This window comes from Myxocyprinus asiaticus, chromosome 33 (assembly GCF_019703515.2).
Source record: "Myxocyprinus asiaticus isolate MX2 ecotype Aquarium Trade chromosome 33, UBuf_Myxa_2, whole genome shotgun sequence".
Lineage (NCBI taxonomy): Eukaryota > Metazoa > Chordata > Actinopteri > Cypriniformes > Catostomidae > Myxocyprinus > Myxocyprinus asiaticus.
In genome coordinates this window covers 27,876,932-27,893,852 of record NC_059376.1, presented here as the reverse complement: position 1 = coordinate 27,893,852, position 16,921 = coordinate 27,876,932, and the positions used below count along the sequence as shown (strand labels likewise).

The following is a 16,921-nucleotide window of genomic DNA, read 5'->3' as shown; positions in this document are numbered from 1 at the left end:
CAGTCCTTCTTCACTAAAAAGCTTGACTTCTGGTCAGCTCTCTTATCATGAAGGAATCTCGTTCATGCATTACTCCTTACCCAAAGGGTTAAATCATTTGAGTCATATGCATTACTTCTATGCCTTTTCGGAGCTTGAAAGTTTTGGACTCCATTGATTTACATTGGATGGACAAAAACCTCACACATCCTTCAAAAAATCTTTGTTTGTGTTCTGCAGAAGAATGAAAGTCATACGAGTTTGAGACAGCATGAGGGTGAGTAAATGATGAGAGAACTTTTGGGTGAATTATTCCTTTAAGAGTCAGACTGGGGGGGTCTGGGTAGCTCAGTGGTAAAGACGCTGGCTACCACCCCTGGAGTTCACTAGTTCAAATCCCAGGGTGTGCTGAGTGGCTCCAGCCAGGTCTCCTAAGCAACCAAATTGGCCTGGTTGCAAGGGAGGGTATAGTCACATGGGTTAACCTCCTCGTGGTTGTTATAATGTGGTTCGTTCTTGGTGCGACACATGATGAGTTTGTGAGTGGATGTCGTGGTGGATGGCGTGAAGCCTCCACATGCGCTATGTCTCAACACACTCAACAAGCCACATGATAAGATGCGCAGGTTGACGGTCTCAGACATAGAGGCAGCTGGGATTCGTCCTCCACCACCCAGATTGAGGCAAATCACTACACAACCACAAGGATTTAAAAGCACATTGGGAATTGGGCATTCCAAATTGGGAGAAAAAAAAAAAAAAAAAGATTCAGATTGGGAAGAAATAGCTCTTTAATGTAAAACATTTGCACAGTTTGATTTTTTACAGTGTACTGGTGTTGTAAGATTAGACAGAATGTTTTTTATTTTAGATCCAAAGCTTCAAAAATCCATCCAAATTTTGGCACAGATCTATTTCCATTCAGCCGATTAAGAAGATTAATTTAATTCAGGATGTGCCTTCAATTCATTACTTGAAAATTAGTGTGAGGAATAATTTAAATCCTGAAACAAAAACATTAACTGGTTGAACTGACATGGAACTGAGCCCAAACCTGGGTCCCTTATAAACTGAGGAGAAAGAGAGGGAACAGACTGAGAGAACGAAGAATGAGTGAGAGAGGGGAAAGAAAGAAAGATGCAAGTAGGAGAGAGGAGACTGAGAAATGTTCACCATGTCCATGAGTCTGTGTTTCCTCTCCTCCCCAGGGCCATTGTGCGTTTTCCCTTTCCTGCAGGACACAGAGAGAGATGTAAATCACGCACTTTCACAAACGATCATCAGGAATCTATGCATTTTAGCATTTCAAATGGATTCACATAATCAGACACCACCAAGGTGTACAGTTTTAAATGTTCTGTTCATGCAGTGATTTATGGAGAAGGAATAGCCTGACTCATTTGAGGTCCTTTATTTAATGTACTTTTGTAGCTCCAACTGTTTATCTTGTACAGGAAGAAAACACAAACATAATTTTAATTACTCTAAGCATTCAAGGCAGTTGTTTTTCATAACCTTTTCAAAGGGACGGTTCACCCAAAAATGTAAATTCTGTCATCATTTGTTCACCCTCATGTTGTTAGGAGAACAAAAGGAGATGTTAGGCAGAATGTGACTGGCAGCCTCAGTCAACATTGAACATACAATGAAAGTGAATAGTGACTGAAGCTGACATTCTGCCTTATTTCTCCTACTATGTTCAATGAAAGAAACAAAGTGTGCTTGTCTACCATCGGGCCAAATGGTTCTGAGAACAGTACGGAACGGTTACAGTAGCATTTCCACTTGAGCACGGTTCAGCATGGCACGATTAGAAACCGCTCTCGGTCCGGAATTCTTGGCACGGTTAGCTAACCGTACTCATCAGTGCTCAACCGTGCTGGTGGAATGGCTTTTGTACGTGCCGACTCACGATTGTCAATTTTCCAACGCCAAGGTATCTCATAGCGCTTTGAGTTGTTTCTAGCTTGCCAAGTTTGCTTATATTTGGGTGAAGTTAATAAAAGTTAATAAAAAAAGTGTATGTTCAGTGTATCTTCATGATTTTATGATGATGGTTTGACTAGTACTGTAGCCTACACTTATTTTTCTACACGCCTTTTTCATCAGGGAAGTAGATTACTAGCTCATTAAAACTCAAAATATATAAATATATTCTCATATACTATTCCCATAAAATACTAATATATAATAATTTGTCAATAAATATCCTTTTTAGCTACTCTGGGAACTTCACATTTCTGCATGTTCGTGTCTGGTGGCCAGTGCCGGTCCTCCCTATACGCAATATACACAAGTTAAGTAGGGCCCCCGATCCGCAATGGGGCCCCCCACGCTGGCGAAGATGTAATAAGCAGCAGTCAAGTACTAGTACTTGTTGCCATGCATACAGGAGAGCTTTGTCTGAAAAGTGGAAAATGCTGCCTTTGGGGATTGTATACGAAGGTAGAATGAAAATAAGGTGTTTTTTCATAAAGCTGTACTGAGACCAAGTTCCATTTGTTCAAAAATGCTGTCAGTTAAGCCATTAATTATTAGGCAGCAAGGCAGCATAACCACAATGGTCAAAAAATAAATACAAATATAAATAACATGCAAATATAAATGTAATGTCAACTGTAGTGTCGTGATGCTATTGGTTGGGGGTTTATTATCATTATTATAATATATTATTTCATTTCCATTTCAGACGTGCAGCAGGTAAAATGAGATGCGTAACGTAATAGATCAGAATGGCTATGGTTACTAGACATCAGGAGCAGAAAAAAGGAGAAAATGAAATTTGAAAGTGAAATGATCAAGCAAGAAGGTATCTCCTTTTATCATATTTAAAATTCTTATTTAATCTTTACATTATCATTAGAAAGCTCAAACTCCAGTTCTCCAGCTTCGATATAAGACCACTCTTTTACGACAGGAATGCCACATTGAAAGTATTTTCTTAATTTGTGTCAGGAGTACACATCAAAGAATCCAAAATCAAAAGGTGACATATGTGATATGTAATAAAGAATGTAATAATCACATACCTGTTTCATGCAGTTTCTGCTGAATATGCTGTCATGTCAATGGTCAATAAACAATATCCATTAGAACTTTAAGTCCAAAGTGTGCACATTTAGAGAAATATGCTCATATGTTTACTTCTGATTTCTTGGGAAAAAATATCTTTCATATTTTCTTGTAAATTTTGCAGAATAGGCATTCATCTGTGATACATTTTCAGAAAGCTAGACTACGCTAGTGCGTTATTTTTGTCGAGCATTTAGCTGTCAAACAAAATGTGATTTTATTTATTACATCATTAATTTGTCTTCCTCCTATTTTAATATTTTTTATCTGTCTTTCAGTCTTCATTCATTTACTCTTGTTCATTGTTTTACTGTTTCATTGTTTGTAAAAACTTTGCCATTACTAGTCTGTAAACCTAGCTGATACCATTACTTTGCACTGTTACCTGTTACTATGTTAGTCCATTTTAAATGAAGAATCAAATTGCCAAATCTGCCTTCAGGGACAATTTTCAAGTTCATCAATAAGACCAGTAGTACCAGCGAGACGTTGGTAATGTACAGCTTAAGCAGGCCCCAATGCTGGCCCCAGTAATATAGAGCCAGCAAGTGCCATGCCAACTGTACCTGCAGACTGGTCTTATGTTCCTTTTCCTTTATTTATTTAAAATTGGCACCTTATATACTGTTGACCAATTGTCAGTATAAAAATAATAACTAAAGTTCCTTAGAATTAACTCGCTGTATGTTGTTTGTTTACTGTTCTGTTATTTGAGGGGTGGGGGGATTGTTTTGGGGGTTACGGACACACTGTTGTGGTCCCCCACACAAAGTTTTGCTTAGGGCCCCCAAAAAGCTAGGACTGGCATTGCCAGTGGCATACACAAGCCCTCAGCAAATAAACCTCTCGCCTTTTTCTCTTTGCTTTCCATTTCGCAACATGGAACGTGTCTTTCCTGTGTATTTGCAGAGTAAAACCAGGGAAAAAGCAGTCCTAAAAACTGGAATATGCAATCATCCTCCATAGTGCACTCGCTCCAATGCTGTTGCCAAAATACAGATCTGTTACATACATTCTCCTTATTTCACTTGGAAAAAGAAACCATAACTGCGCCAACTGGCCTAGAACGGCACGGTTTTGCGACGAGAACTGTTTGGTCCGATGGTGGAAAAGTGTTAAAGTCATACAGGTTTGAAACAACATGAAGGTGAGTAAATCATGACAGAATTTTCTTTCTTTTATTCTAGATGCTTTGTTCTCAAAATCCACACTGGATTTCTTTGTCATAAAACACAAACAAACAGACTGACATTTAAAACAACAGAAGGCTTTCAAAGATGGGAGGATGATTAACAGGCCTCTGAATAATTCTTACCAAAACTGAGCCACAAAAATGAAATTCAATCAAACAGCAATAAAATAGTAACATGGGTGCTAGGGATTATTGTCCTTATGAGCAGACAGGAAGTGACAAAGGTGACTGAACAGTGAGTACAGTATCTAAAGTAAACTTACATCAACACACACATACACACAAGTGATGGTTCAAGATGGTTGACAACTAGTTCAACAATCAAGTAGTCGACTGGTGAGATCAACTAATGAGTTCTGGATTTAATTTTAGCTTTAATACTGTTTCAGCAGCTGTGGTTATGAGGGCATGATCTTAAAAATGCACCTGCTCAGAAAGTGTTTTAGCAAGGTAACAGCCAAAGAGTTACTGTTTCTGTTAGCTAAAAACACTAAAGCACATCACACTGTCGGCACATGCAAACTGTATCACTAAAATCACAAACTTGTCATCAAAGTATAGCCACACACACATACACACACCCCCTGATTGATCCAGACCCCTTGCCCAGAATGTTCTGCCAAATGACTTACACCAAATTTGGCCAGACATCTGTTTATTTTTGTCGGGAGAAAAACAAGAGCATGTCAGCCATTGCTTTCTGATTGCCTGCCATTACTTTGATAAGATCACAGGAACAGTGAAGTCTTTCAGGACGACTAAGCAGAAGAGTGGATATAAAATTGACTTTTACTAAGGAGGATATGAGGCCTTTGACTTATATTACAGGAGTTTACTTTTGCCTTACTATTGTGGCAGATGAATCAACGCATTGATTAGACAATACAAAAAGTGGCTAAAGAACTCAATATATTGTTTGTTTTATTCTCATATCACTGAACAAGCCTACAGTTGGCAGCAATCTGTTTCGCATTGAGTTCGTCAATGTGTCCAGTTCTCACAGTATGTGTTCTTGTCTGCCCTATTTCTAACTGTCGCTCTATTTACATGTGTGTATGGAAGCCCAGGAGTGCCATTTATAAAAGAATGAAGGAATAAATTATCAAACTATTCATTTGAAAATAAAAATGTGAATAAATAAACCAATTCATAAATGGACAAATAAATAGACGCATTTTAATGTGAATAAATAAACCAATTTAAAAATGGACAACTAAATAGACATTTAAATGTGTTTATTTAATTCATGCTTTAAAATTTACTTATATTTAGCAATAAAACAGCACATTAATAAGTAATTTTAAATGCACCTTTTAAATTGCGTTTTAAAAAGCATTTGGCAATTTCTTTTCTTAATCCATTTGCCAGTTGCTTTTCTTTATCCATTTGCCAATTGCTTTTCTTTATTGTTTGACTTTTCCTTTTCTTTTACCATTTGTCAAACCATACCAGCTGAAGCCCAGGAGTGTCAATTAAAAAAGAATGAAGGAATAAATTATCAATCGATTAATTTGAAAATAAAAACTTGAATAAATAAATCAATTTATAAATGGACAAATAAAAAGACACATTTAAATGTGTTTAGTTAATTAATGTTTAAACATGTAATTATATTTAACAAGAAAATTGTGAAAATCTTAAAGTGCTCGAGCTTGGCCAGTGCTTTCAGGTACGTGCATGAGCTGTGATGTCAGCAGTATGAGACCGAGAAAAACAAGTACATTTATACTCTATTTTTTACTCTTACCTTGTTTTATATTCTATGTCTCACAGTAATGTTCGGTGTGCACTTGCTTGTTTCTCCATTCACCAAAAAAAAAAAAAAAACTTGTGTACGTGAGAACACCTGGCAATAAAGCTCATTCTGATTCTGATTCTGATGGATGACAATCGTGAAACATAGGGTGCTTCTCAATCGGAAGGCTGCAGCCTCGTTAGGCTGGATATCTCGGCTGCCACGTCATCAAGCATCGACGAAGGCCATCTCAATTGTGAGGACACTTGGAAGGCAGCCCACTTCGTTGCCTTCGTTTGCCACATTTTGGAGGATGCATCGAGTGTATCCTTTGTGGCCTTCAATTACCCACAATCCCCTGCACATGTCCCAAATTATTTTAAAAAAGGGCAGATTTAGCTGTGTCTCATTTCGAAGGCTGTGTGCTAGCTAGGACGCATCCTTTGAAGGCTGTAGTATCCACCTTTTTCCTGGGGAAATGTATGTGGGTGGGACTTCCACCAGAAGTCGTTCTACACTAAAGCATTCACTAGCTCTGGCTGCAGTCATTTTAAGACCCAGTTTACAACAGGTAATAAGATGTGTTTCAGATGATCCGATCGCAAAGGTCAGTACTGAATATAGTTGTAAATGAGGTGCAAAATGTTTTGTGATTGGATCACAAAAAACACATTCAGAGGTAGTTAAAAACCACATCACATCTGAGGTTTAAAACTCTTTAAAAAGCATGAGTGCTTTGAGTGAGAAGGGAACAAAGTCCCTCTGGAAGGGAATGTATGAGGTAAATTTTAGGAGAGTTACAGAGAGAAAAGAAAATAGATTTTACATGTGTACTTTTTGTCTATAATACTTTATTTGAATTATATATTACTATAATTTAATATATTATATACTCTGCACCCGTCTACTGAGGTACTTCTACTTGGGAATTAACATTACTTGCGTTTGAACATCATATTTTCAAGCAAATTGGTGTAATTTTTTTGACAAATGATGTTAATTTCCGTTGAAGCAAAGAATTGTGGGTTGTGAGTGCCCACAAAGGAAACACTTCATGCATCCTCTGAATTCCCGTGAAAGAAGGTCGCAATAGAAGGCTGCATTAGGAGTGTCGCACTCGCTTTTCTGAGACGAGACAGAGAGGTCGCAGCCTTCAAAACGAGACACAGCCAACGAGTCGGGTGACCACGGAGGTGGAAACCTTAATGACGCAGCTTACTTTGTTCTCTCTCTCTTCAAGTTTTTATTTGCATTTGCAGCTATTACAATATGTAGAAAAAATGCAAGTAGTTTAGACAATACAACAAAGCACCAAAAAAGAAATTAATAAAATTAATAAAAAGGGCAATTACATGAATTTGAAAAGCTTTAAAAGTTGTATAGTTTTTACAAGTGTAGGGTTCCGTTTTTTCATTATTGAAAGGATTTAAATATAAATTCTAAGATCAGTGTTGCAAAATGTATTATATAAAGGCTTTTTTGAGTGACTTGTTTTCTGAAGAGTACGGGTTTTCTAAACAAAGTAAAATATCACATGGTTCTAGCATATGGTTTGCCATGTGCACTTACTAGACCATAATGCTGAATGCTGAGGAGGAGTCTAGCCTACAGCCTCAGAAGGACTGGTCTAGGAAGGACACAGCCTAGCTAGGCTGCAGCCTTCCATTTGAGAAGCACTTTTGGGTGGTTTCCCCTAGATATGGCTGGAATCCCAACTTCAATGCAAGTATATGGGTGTTTTCCTCCCGTTTTATCATATGGCAGGCCAAAATAGTAAGCCAGATCACTTAGAAAAGTGATAGCACACTTAACCTAAACAACCTACATGATTTAAATATTATTCATATCCATAGCACAAACGGTGTGAGACTAGATAAGCACCAAAGTTTAATATTTAGAGTAAGGTACGTCCCAGGTTACATTCCAATAAGTTACATAGGCCGATTGACAAGGGTGGGCTAGGCCTACCCAAGATTTTGTTTTATTATTATGCGTTCGGTCTTAGACATTTGGCTCATTGGACGCTTCACCTGAGAGGGCCGCTCCCTGGTTTCTTATTGAACAAGAAGTTCTTGCCCCTATTTCACCATTGCAAAGCCTTTCGTTCAAACTAACGAAAGGCTAAGAAGTTAAGTTACACCCCATTATTTCGCATTTGCACATGGTTTGGACTAAAGTGTCCAGAGTGTTTAATTCTGACATTTATTTAAATGTTGCCTCAAGCATATGGCTGAACCCTAAATTACATATTAATAAGTCCCCTTTCTGTTGGTCATAGTGGATTGGAAGGGGGGGGGGGGGGGGTTTACTACACTCAGTGACCTATATGAGAGTGGAGTACTGAGATCTTTTGATAATTTGGTTCAACATTTTAAGATTCCTAGATCCCAGTTCTTTAGGTTTTTACAGCTGTGCCACCTGCTCTGTACTGTTTTTGGGAGTGGTGTACACCCCCCTAAAGTGGCAGATACTTTGGAAATGGTGATTACTGCTTATGGGAAAGGTCATGAAGCATCTGTGTATTACTCCCTGTTAATTCAGAGTCTGGGGGATGAAGTTTTGTCTTCTCTCAAGAGATTATGGGAGAAAGATTTAAACTTGGTATTGGAGGAGGGAGAGTGGGCTAGGATACTAAAAAGCATCAGGTCTGCATCTAGAGATGCAAGGATCCGTCTGATGCAATTTAAGATTTTGCATCGGTTTTACTGGACCCCCTCTAGATTGTATTGGCTTGGTCTTAAAGACTCACCCACCCGCTGGCGATGCCAGTCAGAAGACGGGGACACAACCCATGTTTTTTGGGGTTGTATTAAGATTCAGGAATTTTGGTTGAGGATCCAGCATTTTGTGTGTGACATACTGGACACTCAGTTTTCATTTTACCCCAGACTTTGTATTTTGGGTGATGGAGGTGTCCTGAATATAGGAGATAAATACATAAAAAGCTGGGTCCTAACCAGCGTGATGATTGGCAGACAGCTAATCCTTAGGGGATGGAAGTCAACTGATGCACCCTCATTTCGTGAGTGGTGCACCGAGTTGGGTAAAGTGGCAGCTTTCAAGGAGATGACTTCCAGACGGCTGGGGAACCTGTCAAGTTATGGCAGAAAATGGGGCAGTTATTTGTCTCATTTGGAGATGTCCTAGTGTGGGGCAATGTTTTTTTTTTCCTATACGTTGAACTTTGTCTTTTTTTATGTACTTATATATTTCTATTTGTGTGTCTGTTTATATGTGGGTATTTAGTTATTTTATATTTATGCGGGGGGTGGGGGGGTAGGGGTTATAAAGGGTTATAAGTTGATTCCTAATGCATAATTTTGTGGTTACATTTATTTTTGTCTGTCTTGGAATCAATAAAAAATGTTAATAACAAAAATATTTAGAGTAAGGGGCCTGGACAAGCAATGAACTAAAACAAATGAACTACCAAACAAACTCTGTGCTAGATGGCAACACTGTGAAAGGATGAGAAATCAGAAGAGCATTTCACAGTTGAGTATGTGTATGTGTGTGTGTGTGTGTGTGTTTGTGTGTTTGGGCAGGCTTACGAGTACTTTTTTTAGGTTACAAACTGGTAATTACAAGGGTATTATGCTATAAATGTGGTTTATGAGTACATTTCTAGTGTCCCCATAATTCAAATCGCTTAAAAAAAACATACTAAACGATGTTTTATTGAAAATGTAAAAATGCAGAACGTTTTTTGTGAGGGTTAGGTTTAGGGGTAGGGTTAGGGTTAGGGGATAGAATCTATAGTCCGTACATATCAAAAATCATTATATCTGTGGAGAGTCCTCATAATGATAGCTGCACCAACATGTGAGTGTGTGTGTGTGTGTGTGTGGGTGGGTGGGTGAAACTCACCTCTGGCAGCCCACACATAGCACAACGATGAGGATGGTGACAACAAAGGCTGAGGCGGCAGCGATGGCCCCCAGCAGCAGTACTTTGCCGTAGGGATGAGCAGAGAAGTTCACTCCGTCCTGCATGGAGGCCATGTGGAAGTGCAAACACACACACTTTCACTCTCTCCCTCACAAACACATATGCACACACACACTCAAACCGTCCCCCAATCCTCAAGATCTGAAAGGGAAAGGTGAGATGCTATGAGTTAGTTCCTTTGCTTTGTAAAAGTAATGGGAGATGTTTTCACCCATCAGAGTGAATATGAATCATTCTCTTTTATTCCTCCCAGTCATTCTCTGGACTGTGAATGAATGACAGAGTGTGAGTCTCCCCCACACTTCCTCTTGTTCTATCTCTTGCACTTTATTTGGGCTCTTTTTCTCTGTGTGAGTCTGCCTGTGTCTCTCTCTCTCTTCTATCTCTCAGTGTGTCATTTTCTGCCCACTTACTGTCACTCTGCACTTGTGTAGAAATCATTTACCCCCGACTGGGGGACACTTTACATCCTTTCATGCAAAGATTCACAGGCATCAGGTACCTCACCTGTCAACAATGGTTGATGCGCTTGCTGAAACTCTGAAGCTTTTACTCTGAAGTTCCTTAACTGTAAAGTTCCTTTTTAAGCAGATATGATCTCTGTTTGAGTTGTCAAAACCACTAAGTTTACATTCTGCTCTCACTTGAATAGGATATACAGTACACATGAAGATTTTTCCTTGGTCCTTTGCAATACCTCAGATTCACCCAAGAACGCTCTTCTTATCAAGTACTCTTTTTCTCTGTAAAAGTTCATTCCCTCATCCAGGAAAACTATGAACAAAACAATTCAAAGTAAAAGAAGAGAATACAATCCACTGCAGATGCAAATTATTTGTGTATTATTTGTGTGTATTATTTGAGCTGCAAAGGTCTTTAAATCGCAATTTTTATGGTTGTTTTAGGGTTTAAGGGTTTACAGAGTTATGTTGTCATCGATGTTGTAAATTTGAATATAACTTTACCAGTGATGGGCAGTAGCTTTCCTACAAATAGTTATAAGCTTAACAACATTTTATGTAGCGAGGCAGTAGCTTTGCTGGTTTTTAAATAAGTAGCTTTTCAGTACCGAGGCTATTTTATTGAAAAAAAAATGTTTGTTAGCAAAACCTACACCGCTACATCATGTCGTAAACCTTGTGTTTTTTGTTGCCAGGTTTGAATCAGAACTAAAGATGTCCGATTAACAAATAAATCACTCATTTGGGTGGGTTCTTTACAATGAATTGGTCACACATGATAGCAAAGCGATCTGAATCGGTTCATGATCGTTTGGAGCATTTTCTCTCTCACCAACAAGCTAACCGAGTACTTTAAAACATGGAAAACAATGATAACGCTTATTGCAGTAGATTTTTTTTATCTACAATCAATGAAAACCAAAGCTGCAAATGCATCCTATCGTTTGCCAGTGATGAAGAAGGTCTTTATTAAGTTCAACACGTGTGCAACTTGTGAACAGCTACTGCAGGTAAACAAACACATTTTCCAACCAAATCAGTATCAAAACACTTAGTAGCCTACACGAAAACACATAAAAAAGTACCATGGAATTACCTAGTTTTTTGGACATCTACCATTACCTGGGAGCACCATGTACTGTAAATAAAATGGTATATGAATATGGTACTAATATAGTGAAGTACCATGGTAGTACCATGTTGTTTTTAAATACCTTGAGGCACCATGTAAATATAATAAATATGGTAACCATATTTAAAAGTACAATGGCAGCACCATGGTATTCTTTGAAGTATTTTGAAGAACTATTTAAATACAGAGTGGTACATAAATATGGTAGTAGTTGTATATCAAAATACCATGGTAATACCCTCTCATACCATCAGATATTGGACTGTTTTTGCCCAGGTGTGCTCACACACACATACACACACACACACACACACACACACACACACACAAGGAATTTGGCCTCTAAACAGAAGCTTCCAGTACATACAGTAATACAACAGCTAGACACAGAATTACAGAATAAGGTAAATAGTACATGTATGTAGGGGTGTTACAGGAATGTTCCAAGGAAATCATGTTAAATGTGTTTGTAAATGTAGTAATATAATATGAAAAATAAACTGTAAAAAAACAACGCATGGGTCTGTATTGGTAGCATGTATAAATATTAATTTGTATTTTTTAAAAGTCTTTTAGAAGCTTTGTCAATGATAGTATGTTCTGTGCATCTGGTTGAAAGAAAAAATTAGTAGCTTAAATGTAGCAAGCTACATTTGGCATGTAGCTTGCAGTGTAATTTAACACGCATGTTGTTAATGTCTTGTGGCTATACTTTTGAAACAGTGAGTATTTTAATATTTAAGGATTGCCTCCGGAGGCCTGGGTAGCTCAGCAAGTACTGACGCTGACTACCACCCCTGGAGTCCAGGGTGTGCTGAGTGACTCCAGCCAGGTCTCCTAAGCAACCAAATTGGCCCGGTTGCTAGGGATGGTAGAGTCACATGGGGTAACCTCCTCGTGGTCGCGATTAGTGGTTCTCGCTCTCAATGGGGCACGTGATAAGTTGTGCGTGTATCACAGACAGTAGCATGAGCCTCTGCATGTCATGCACAGCAAGCCACGTGATAAGATGCGCGGATTGACGGTCTCAGAAGTGGAGGCAACTGAGACTTGTCCTCCACCACCCAGATTATGGTGAGTAACCGTGCCACCACGAGGACCTACTAAGTAGTGGGAATTTGGCATTCCAAATTGGGAGAAAAGGAGATACAAAAATAAAAAATAAAAATAATAATAAAAAAAAAAAAAAAGGATTACCTCCATTCACTTCTATTGTAAGTGCCACACTGTAACCCACATTTTTTCTTTACTTTTTAAAAAAAAAATAAGGAGTGACGAAAATCATTATTGTGGTTATCAACATAATTAACAAATGCTTTCAACTGAGCTTAACTTGTATTGAACCGGGAATATTCCTTCAAATGCTTAGCTACAAAAAAGCCATAGAACATTTTCACCAATATTGCCCAGGAAAAAAATACAGTTCATTGAACACAGGTTGACTTCTTGTGACAACATTCCCCAATAGCAGGGCATGTTGTCACACTATTTGGAGTAAGTTGTCACCATGGAACCTGCCATTAAACCAGTGATGTTTCATGTGAACAATGAGAGGAGACATGTTGCCTCGTCATGACACCACCACCCAAACATAGGTACAAAAAGATTTATGAAGCAACACATCTGGAAAAGGTAATGAACAAAAATATCTAAGCATTGATTTGGATAACAAATATTGTAATTGATATATTTATGTAATTTAAAACACATATGACAAGCTGCCCTGATTAAAAATGTGACAACCTGCCCCATCCTGATTTTAATGAAGAAATACCTTTGTCCTAAAAACACATTTAAACCTTTCAGTAAAAATCAGCCTTCATAATATAGCTGACCCTTGCCTTAATATATGCCAGTGTGGTTTGATTATGTGGTGGGCGGCTGCCCATGTCACCCGTGCATAAATCCGCCACTGCCTCCAATGCACTTCCAGTTTCAATAAGGGATATCGCAGAGGACTGCGCAAGAGGACAGATGTGCATTGAACTTACCCCAAGTGAAACAAATCTTTATTGCATTCTTGTGAGTGCTTCTCCAATTGTCCAATGTTCTCCATTACATCAGTCTCTGTGACAGAGATCTCCTGAATGGGCCAGTCCTTCTGAATGAAGAGTCAGCCCTGAAAGGTTCAGTCACCTCTTGTTTGCATGAACAATCCTGTCTTTTATTCTTCATTATGAAAACTTGCACTGCTGACAGCAGTACATGGAATTCTGGGGCTATTTCTGACTTTCATCTCACAGGCATCATGCATGAGCTGGATTGTGTGGATTTTGTCAGATAAAGAATTAGCCCAGATTTAATTATTTTGACTGGTTTAGTACTATCAGGGACATGAGTCATGATCAGAATAAGAGTCTGTTGAAACAACAAAGGAGGCAGACAATAGAAGAAGAAAAGAAAATGCTTTTTCTTGCTACTTCTCAGCTGGAAAAAAATCATGTTTACTACAATGCAGTTTTACACATATTGTAACACTGCATCAAGGGGCTTTCACATGACTTGCGTGAGCGTCGCCGAATACATTGAACTCTATACAGTAAAGTGTTGCCCCTGATGCCGTGTTGCGTTTCCGTCAAAGCATTGTAAAGTGGCGCTCAAAGTTCAGACAGTTTTTATTTTGACCCTGTTGCCGCTGACCTTTCAGATGATGTATCATTACGTGGGCATTGCCAATGCTAGAATCAAAACAAGACGTTCTCTGCAGTGCTTTTTATGTGGAGATAAAAGCAGTGCTTGCCGCTGGCATAGAATGGTGCATTGATGCCCTGACACGAGTCATGTGGAGGCTCTTTAAGGTTGGGTTAAATATTGAATATGATATGTCGAACACAATACATTCGCAATGATTTTGCTGCCGATATAACATTAAGCAAAATCTTGAAAATTGCGATGATTTTAATGTGCTCATTATGTTGCCAAAAGAGCTTAATACAGAGATGTTTTAGTAGCGTTAAGGCGGTTTTACATGGGACGCGGTCACCGTGCTTTGTTGTACACGACTGCTTGCGGCGCACACCACGCAAGATAAAAATATGTTATCTTTCTGCAGCTGCTACCTGTCACTGACCAATCAAAGCTACATTTATTCACAACCAATCAAACAACAAGTAGCTTTTATGTAATCAAAAACAACATGGAGACGAATATACTCGCTGTTGCTGAATTTCCTCCTGACAAAAAATTTTTCTTTGAGCGTTTATATAGACATAAATAGGAAAACAGCCTTATGGAAAGCTGTGAGTGCACGAGTCAGTGTACCAGGTGAAAATAGTCTACAGGAATATGTATAGCTTATGTTTGGAAAATAGATGACTGTGCAATGTATACAAATGGGCCATGGACCGTATACTTTAATTTTCTCTTCTGCAACATTTTATATATGTGCAATCACTTACATGAAAACTAATACAATATTTACAGTAATCGCCTCATATAGACACAGTAACTGAGCTGAAGCAGTGGTTGGCATTATTGCACTGATACGTTTCGCACCGCTTCTCATGTGAATGGAAAACGCCTGTACAAATGAGAAGCGGCAAGATCGCAAGCCGCCCACCACATCCCATGAAAATCGCCTTTTAGAGTTGGTCTTCAGGCACGTTCTAAAAGTCGAAACAATTATTTTCTAAGAAGGTATGTATGGACACTGCCGCCGCTCTCCATCTGTCTGCGGCCCCCAGCTATGATTCCGGAGGCAGCTCAAAATCCTGCAGCACCATGGAGTGCAACTCGCATTGTTTTCCATTAAAATCAACCCAAATCATTACCAGAGGACATCAATTATTTATTCTAGCCATCACTGGATGATAACTGTGTATACTGCAAACTCATCAGCATCACTTTGTTCATTCTTGAAGATGTACAAAAACCTTCATCTCTTTTGTTTAATGACCAGATTCACAACTTTGGACTGCCACCTGCCCCACATCGACACGTCCTGTGTGATACCTGTCCTGTGATGTGCACAGAACGGGAGCAGCAGGGACGCAAATCTGAAGGTGCCCTTTTGTTGTCCAGAAAAAGGGGGTACATTTTAATAATTAAATGAAAATACTTAAATAAAATTAAATCTCGCCAAAATCTCACAATACCAGTAATTATGTGTTATTATGAGATTTCTTTGTAAATCGCGGGCGTATTAATGAAAATTAATCGTAGGTGCCTTTAAGAGCGTGCGCTACAACAGATCGGGGGCGGATTCCAATCACAAGTGATCCTCCCTATGCCCTATACTCATTCCGAAGTGCAGAGCCGTTGAAGTGGGAACTCTGAAGGAAACATGGCATTACTATATGAATGTACCCTACGCTAACAGTCTTGTGGATGGGCCAAGAAAAGATTCATTTTCTCACTTTCGTTTTAAACGAACTTTCAAGTGGCATCCCCTCCCACAGCAGTGCCATGAAAGGAAGCAAAAAATGCAGTTTTGAATTCGCCCTGGAGCATCAAAGTGCTGTTACCTCAAACGAGTACCAGGTCAGATAAAATGTCCGCTACATGTATTGTGCTGTAAGTTCAACAAAAGAATAATACTCAATTGCTACTGCACTTCCGACATCACGTACCACTAGTGTAGACAGATTTATTAATTATAATGGGAGCGGTCACTCCACTTTCAGTGATAGAAATTCAATTAGTCTTTTATTTCAATTATCATCTTTAATGCATATACTGAAGGAGCTGTCTGGTTCCGCCAAAGCCAGTTTGGTTTTGTTGAAACTAATAAACCATTAGACTAATCACTTTCAGAAATATACCATTAGGCTACCACAGTAGCGCCGCTCACTATACGCATATTACACAGTCTGCTTTGGGTACCAACTCCCTAGGGAGGCACCATCATACCCTAGGGGGGCACCAGAAACTCCACCGGCTGCCCTTACTCATGCATGTTATACATTATTCAAGGACCCGGTAGCATTCGCAGAACACAGTCGATCGCCTCGCGCCTTCGCACCAGGCACCATGTTACCAGGGTAATGCCATTGGTACTGAATGATTGATCATGTTCATATTTCATGATACAGACATTGTACTCCAAGGTACTTTAAAAAATACCATGGTTTTACTATGACACATGTCAAAAGTGGGGTTAGCACAGACCATGTCTGAAAATAAATAAATAAACAACAAGTGAGAAATATAACAGAATAGGCTATTATTTGTGATTAAGGAAAAATGGGGGAAAAAATGATGTACTGTATATATTCAGTATATAAAAGAAAATTGTTAAATACTCAAAAAGCAAAGAAATTTGTTAAGTATTTACAATTACTACTCATAAAAATGTTTTTTTTTTTTTTTTTAATCAGTGCCCTTTTTTATCCTTCTGCCCCTGCCCCTGCTAAGGTCTGTGCACGTCACTTTACCTGTCCCTTGTCCTACACACAACGCTGGGC

General features: G+C 38.8%; 1 protein-coding gene across 2 annotated transcripts in view; it reads right to left on the bottom strand.

Moving 5' to 3' along the window:
• LOC127424277 (uncharacterized) overlaps positions 1 to 16,921 on the bottom strand; it is a 43,931-nt gene that overhangs the window by 9,911 nt on the left and 17,099 nt on the right. For both annotated transcript variants that reach the window (XM_051669299.1, XM_051669300.1), the window contains exons 2-3: positions 9,846 to 10,067; positions 1,153 to 1,210 (exon numbers count right to left, since the gene is read on the bottom strand). In XM_051669299.1, coding sequence (XP_051525259.1) covers positions 1,153 to 1,210; positions 9,846 to 9,979 — 192 coding nt within the window. In that variant the 5' untranslated portion in view covers positions 9,980 to 10,067. The remainder of the gene's footprint in view (positions 1 to 1,152; positions 1,211 to 9,845; positions 10,068 to 16,921) is intronic.